Source organism: Monopterus albus, unplaced genomic scaffold (genome assembly GCF_001952655.1).
Source record: "Monopterus albus unplaced genomic scaffold, M_albus_1.0 scaffold280.1, whole genome shotgun sequence".
Taxonomy (NCBI): domain Eukaryota; kingdom Metazoa; phylum Chordata; class Actinopteri; order Synbranchiformes; family Synbranchidae; genus Monopterus; species Monopterus albus.
Window position 1 is genome coordinate 319,954 of NW_018128160.1, and position 7,261 is coordinate 327,214.

The following is a 7,261-nucleotide window of genomic DNA, read 5'->3' on the forward strand; positions in this document are numbered from 1 at the left end:
GGTTTTCTAGAGTTGCAGTTATTGTGTAATGTTTTAGTGTAAAACCCCGAAGTATATGTAGTATAGTGAGGTACACTAAGACCTGATTAAGCTCTGTGTATAGTACATACTGCGTAGTTAGTGTGGAACTGGGAGACCAGGCAAGGACAGTTTAGTAAACGATAAAGCCAAGTTGCATTAGGGGATATCTCGCCCTCTGCTGTGTTGCTTTTAAAAATCTTAATATTAGCGCAGTATTAAATCACTAAATATTTACCTACTCAAAGCTTTGAAAAAGTCAACGCAAAGGCGATAAGGTAGATGCACTTTATTCCTAAAACAGAAGCTGCACCATCAGTAGCGGCACACAATTATATGTACACATATCCACACACAGTTACCTAAATCTGTTATATAAAATATATAATCTGACAATGTACCTTTTATTTTTTCCTCTTAAGAGCTCACTGAGTCACTGTGCGAGAGACCCCAGAGCCAAAGCAAACAGAGGGCCAAGTCTCATCCACTCATCGGGCGGGACTCAAACGCCCAGCCCAGCGTTTACTTCATTTTTACAGCATGGCAATAAAAAGGTCTGTACCCTTTGAAAAAATAACTTTCTAAAGGCAATCTACAGCAAATTCACTTGAACAGTTGTTCAATGTTGTAATTGAGAAAATTACACTTTTTAAACCAGTTCCTTTACAGTGAGATGTACACACCCTCTAGGATTTGTAATATACAAAAGATATTAAGCATTAAAAATTCCACATTTAAAAAGTTACAATAAATAATATATACAGGCATTTCTTTAAGATAAAATTTCATAAACTGCAATCTACAGTCATTAAAAAGAATTTATTTTCCTGTATGAAATGTCCCTTTATCTTCCAAAATGCTAAAATGGATTCTTGGCATTGGTTTGATTGACTGGAAACTTCCATTCAGTCAGTGGTGTGTGAGATGCACCAGGGAGGAGGGGTGCTTCCTCCACATTTGCCCTGATGGAGTGAGTGTGAGGTCCTTTGGGGGGAGAAGAGGGAATCCCTAATTCAGCTGAGTGACCCGTCCAGACCTCACCAGTTTGATCCCATCAGATTTCAGAGCATGTTCATGATGAAGTTGTACATGTGGGTGAGCACCACAAAGTGGACAGGCAGACAGGAGCGCCGGTCCTGGGTTGCAGGGTCGCAGGTCAGCCAGGAGAGGGCGTTGTATTGCTCCAGAACAAATCTGTCATGTGGGAGGCAGACACAAGCAGTGTTAAACACACATCATTACTGTAACACACAGATCTGATCTGAGCAGCGCACCTGAGCACATCAGAGGTGTGGTTTGAGTCCAGGGGGTGGGAGTGTTTACTATGCAGAAAGTCGTCTGACTGGACGGAGTTCACGTGCAGGTGCAGAGAGGCCTGGGAAAACAGAGGGAGACAGAAATTAGATCCGTTAGTCTTTTCTAACATCACCTCCAGTCTGAGTGCACTGGGTTTATTCTGCTGGTCAGACAAAAGGGGACACTTGAACATGTTACACTCGGCTTTAGGAAAGTAGGGTGGGCATTCTTCAATACACCTGGACATTTTATAGCCTTGAAATAATAAAATCTGCAACCAGCCAGGTAATCTACAAACCCCATTTCCAGAAAAGTTGGGACAATTTCCAAAATACAATAAAACGAAAACCTGTGATTTGTTAATTGACTTGAACCTTTAACTGACAAACTTGCAAAAAAGGTTTGTGGTGTTTTCACTGACCAACAACATATTTACTTAACCCTTATTTTATCAGGGGGTATTGCACAAAACCAAGACAAGGGACTAAGCAAACTGAATTTAGCCCCGACTCCGTTGCATGAAAGCAGGTTAAATTAAGTTGCAGCTAGCCCACTGTAAGTAATCACCTACTGTTCAGGAATTGACCTGGAGCCAATTCACATTTACATTAATATTAAATAGGCTGCGTTAAACAGAACACAGAAATAAAACCATGCTAATTATTAATAATAATGTCAAAGATATATCAGTCACCCAAACAGGCCTGTGCATTAAGCTCTATGTGTTGTGGATTTATCAAGTTTAGAAGTTGCTGACAGAACGAAGAACTATGTCACATAGCACCCGGATTCCACTGTTCGTAGAATGAACCATGTTTCCACATTGGATCGATTAGTGGCTGTAATTAATCTTCATGGTTTATTTTCTAAGTAACATATTGTTTCAATTGACACATTCAGTCGATCTGCTGCTGCTTGCCACACTTGTTTATGTGGTTTTATTACAGCGGCTTTGTTTCCATTTTCACACATTGTGTGTGTGAATTCCCCGTAAGCGTCCTAGAGTGGGCACGCTCAGTGGGTCTCGATATGCCGCACACATCTTCGATGGCTGTGGTAGCATGACTGTTTCTCATCCAGCGCCTCCTGAGGGCTCGAGGGTCACACACACAATTCAGTAGGTGGTTTTTGCCTTTACACACTGAGATTTCCACAGCTTCCCTGAATCTTTTCACAATATTTCACTGTTTAGATGATGAAAGACCTAACTTGTTTGCAATCTTGTTCTGAGAAACGTTTGTTTTGAACTGACAGTTCTCTCATTGACAAAGCGCACAGCCACAATACCCCCACCTGTGCTAGCAGCTAACCTGCCAACTTTGGAACTTTCCAGAACAGTGTTACTGGAATAAACGTATTTAGCCTTTGCCCCAAATTTTTCCTGTGTGTGTGTGTGTGTGTTGCAGGCATCAAATTCTAAATTTGTTAATATTTATTAAATGCAATTAACTTGGTCAGTGAAAACACTCAAAACCTTTTCTTTGTATTTTTGTCCATCAATAAAGGTTTAAGCATATTAACAAATCACAGATTTGAGTTTTTATTGCATTTTGGAGAATATCCTAACTTCTCTGGTAAAGGGGTTTGTATTATGAAATCAACATTAGTTGCAGCCCTGCTGACACACACAAAAGGTTTTGGCAGGGTGTACCTTGAGGAAGAGTGGGCACTGGTTCTGGGCGTGGGGGCAGGCCGACCAGAACCAGTCGGGCAGTGGTCCAGCCTTTGCTGTGGAGACAAAGTAGCCCAGAGCCATGGGCTGCTGCAGGATGTTCAGAGCCTCCTCATGCGACTCCATGCGGTCTGCACTCTGCCCCTGCAAGGCAACATGGGTGACGTGAATTAACAGTGCAATAAGAGTTTCATATTTATAAATCGCTTCCAGGCACATTTTTATGTTACTGATATCCTGTAACTTTGAGAAAAACTGCAAGTCACTGTAAGGTGGTGAAGCATAAGCTCAGGGCAAGTGGAGTAATTGTCCTTTATCCAGCACCACTTACATTGTTTGAGCTCCCTGGCACATATTTAAGTGTGATTTTATTCAATTAGGTCAATTCCATTCTCTCATTTCAAACCTCAGCCTTCATCTACAAGCAAAACACGACCAAGTTCTGTTACTTTCTGCTCCAGCTGAGGCTCACTGCATTGTGTTGAAGCCGCTTTATCTCAGCAGATAATGGGCAATGGGACACGAATCTGAAAACTTTTACTTCACCAGTTCCAAGGTATAAACAAACGCCACAGAATTAATAAGACTGACGAGGTCACTGTAAGAAAAAGGCTCTCAGCTCAGTTGCATGCAGGTAAATAATCTTAATGGTTTGTAATGGAATTTTAATATTGGCTTAATATCGGCTTGTTTTTTCATAGAGGAAATAAAGATGACGGACCTTGCTTCCATCTCCCCCCTGGTGGTAGTGAGAGCCAGGAGAGTGAACAGGGGAGGTAGTGGGGGAGTTGGGCAGGATGTTGATGAGGTCTGGATCCACCATGTCGTTGTCAAACAGGTCAAAGAGGCCCATTCCATCAGATCCATCTGCAAAGACAAAGAAAAATCTGTTTGGCTGTGGATCGCCTTTAAGCAGTCAACACTCAAGACTCAGTGTCTCAATGTTAAGCAACTGATTCCTATTGAAGGGGTGCATTTGTTTTGGCTCCGTCAGCTACAAACATACCAGGGTTTATGGGATTGAAGTTTATGTCGATGGGCTCTGAAGTGTTAGTGTTGACCTGCACCATGGCGGAGGTGGGGAACACCAGGATGTGTGTGCAGGAGGTGTCCTGAGGAGTGCTCAGCTGCGATGTCTGCATGTTCAATGTGGTGCTGCGACCAAACACTGAACCTGTTGACACAGAGTCTGCGGATACAAGATGGAGGAAAAGACACTCAGTGAACAGTTTATTATAATAATAAAACAAATCTGTACTTTGTTTGAGCTGTGTTCACCAGATTTAAACTAGTCAAACTGGACCAATAATGATAGAAAGCAAATAAGGATGAGACAGTTGAAGTCAGAAGTTTACATACACTTAGACTGAAGTCATTAAAACCACTCCACAGATGTCATGTTAACCTCTCCTTTTGGCAAGTCAGTTAGGATGTGTACATTAAGTTTAATTTAACAGCTGCTTACAGATACACTATTTCACTTATTCACTATATTAAGGTTCCAATGGGGCAGAGGTTTACATACAGTTAATTGACTGGGCCTTTAAACTGATGTCATGGCTTTAGAAGCTTCTGATTGGCTAACTGACCTCATCTGAGTCAATAGGAGGTGCAGCTGTGGATGTATATAAGGCCTACTTTCAAACTCAGTACCTCTTTGTTTGACATCATGAGGAAAAGCACAGCACTATGTCAACCTCACCACCACTGTGACACTCCATTTCCCCACCTGCCTCCTCTTCCCTTAATACTCAGTCCTCAGGTCCCCATAGAGCTGTCCACCCATGTGAAGAATTAAAACTTGCAGTACTATTCTGGATCCCATCCACACTTGCTAAGGACAGTCTCCCGGCTATCCCCCCCACTCCTCTCAGCCATCATTAACTCCTCTCTCTGTTCCCCAGCCACTCAAAGTAACTGCTCTCCAAAAACCTGGACTCAACCCCGATACTCCCAGCAATTCTCGCCCCATCTATAATCTTGCCTTTTTATCAAAAATAATGAAACACATTGTTGACTGTGTACTTAAAATCCACCTGAGGTCCAATAATCTATTTGAACTATTTCAATCTGGCTTCTGCACAGAGCACAGTACAGAAACATCAGTCCACAAAGTCACAAATGACCTCTTCCTCTCCTGTTCAGACTCTGGGCGCCTCAGCATTCTTATCCTCCTTGACCTCACTGCTGCTTTTGATACCAACAACCATGCCATTCTTCACTCCTGACTAGAATCCACACCATCACCAGTACCATCCTCTCTTCACTGATGTCAGATCTCATGGATAGACAACAGTTCATCAGCATCAACAACAGAACCTTGTACACTGCTCCTCTGTCCCAAGGCTCAGTCCTTGGAGCTCTACATATCCACCAAATCCATGGCCCCTGTTACCATCTTAGCCTGAACAAACTGCCTCACTGAAATCGAGGGTCAGATGAAAGCCAGTTTTCTAAAACTCAGCTGCTGAACTGAAGTCCTCCTCTGCTGGTGAAACTTTGATCCATGCTTTCTTCACATCCAGAACACATTACTGTAATAGCAATCTCTGTGGTGCACATATTACTGTAATAGCAATCTCTGTGGTGCATCATCCAAAGTCCTCATACTCCAGTACATCCAGAACTCTGCTGCTCACCTCCTCACACACTCCGGCTCCTGTGATCACACCACATCTGTCCCAAAGAACCTCTATTATACACCTGTCCTACATCGCATTCCATTTAAAATCTGTCTCCTCACTCACAAAGCCGTAACCAGGTCTTTCCTACTTCACTAACCTGCTTCATTGCCACACTCCGTCCCAAAGCCTTCGCAACTATGAATGTTCTGTCACCCCTAGTCAGGTCCAAGCACCAGACCTGGGGTGACGGGGTTTTTCTGAAACGCTCTCCCCAGACACATTTGAGACTGCACTGATATGCCTACATTCAAGAAATTAATCAAAACACACCTTTTTAGAACTGCTTTTGATGTCTGCTAAATTATCCTTTGCTTCCTCCTGCTTGAGGAAGAGGTCTTGGATTTGTTTTGTTTCTATTATTTCAATCTTGTTCTGTTAAGTGTCTGAGTAATTTGAAAAGTATTCTATAAATAAAATGCATCATATATACACACCACACATTTGTCAGTATCCACTTTTCAAGACCTACAGATAGACTGTCAAAGTATGTTTGTCATTTGCTGTTACCTGGCATGATGACAAAGGAACCTTGGGGCTCCATGGCAACCAGACAGGCGCTAAGGATGCTGGGAGTGTCAGCAGCAGAGATGCCACACATCCTACAGGTCTCCTTCAGACGTTTACTGAGGGACTGCAAGTTCCTCCTGCTCAGCAGGATACTCCAGTCTGGGACAGGGACAAAATATGAACACATTAGTGGATGAAGGAGTCTCTGCAACTTGGCCAACTAAAGCTCAAACTGGTGCATCGATGGACTGGACAACTTGAGCCTGGATCAGGAAAGAAGCACACAGCAATCCTGGGAGCTTTTAATGAGGTGCATCAACTAATGTCATAACATAAAACATGTCATCAGAGTAAGAAGAGCCAGCGGTGGTGCAGACGTTTAAAATGCCTGTGTTCGCCTAATAGCTGTCCCCTATAACAAACTGGCTGTTGCTGACATCTAGCCAATGCTGTAATGTTATCATCGAGATGATTAGGAAACAGCATACAATGTCTCAGAACATAAAAAAACCAAATTCATTTCCAGTGTATTTTTTGTTCTTTGAATCCCATGTGCTCCAGTCCACCTTTTGGGTTTGTGTTTGTTCATAACTGCATGCTATACAAACATTGCAGTAATACGTGTGTACCTCTCAGCTCGCCGTGGCCCATTCTACCAAGCCGACCAATGACCACCCTCCACGGCAGCGATGTCACCTGCACCAGGCTGAGGCACCACTCCCAAAGCTTCTGCAAACCCAGTCGTCTGGCTGAGCCCTTTTTCCTGCGAGCCCTGTGAAAACGGCACAACGTTGCAAATATATACTGACAAATTTATGAACGACTAAATGCTGTGGGACTCGTATCTTGTTTATGCATTTTACTGCCACATACCTGTTGGGTACATCAATACTGATGATGCAGGTCTCCAGCAGTTCTCCGTGTTGGTCAGTGCAGGACGCCAGCAGCCAGCGCTGGTCATGGGACAGACAGTAGCTGACAAACAGGATGTTGTACTTCTGGGATGCTTCACCAAACGTCTCCCCGAGCTCCGTTTGCTTGTCTTTCACTGGAGCCAAAATGAAGGGTGGAGTGTACAGGAGCA

The 7,261-nt window shown here is 43.2% G+C and overlaps 1 protein-coding gene across 1 annotated transcript in view; it reads right to left on the reverse strand.

Annotated features, from left to right (window-relative positions):
- Positions 1–292: 292 nt before the first annotated feature.
- LOC109973093 (mediator of RNA polymerase II transcription subunit 13-like) overlaps positions 293–7,261 on the reverse strand; it is a 25,945-nt gene continuing 18,976 nt past the window's right edge. Inside the window, 8 exon segments of the mRNA XM_020622418.1 lie at positions 293–1,212; positions 1,293–1,393; positions 2,966–3,130; positions 3,708–3,853; positions 3,993–4,175; positions 6,178–6,336; positions 6,807–6,949; positions 7,051–7,261. Of these exon segments, the coding sequence (XP_020478074.1) occupies positions 1,080–1,212; positions 1,293–1,393; positions 2,966–3,130; positions 3,708–3,853; positions 3,993–4,175; positions 6,178–6,336; positions 6,807–6,949; positions 7,051–7,261 (1,241 nt within the window). The 3' untranslated portion in view covers positions 293–1,079.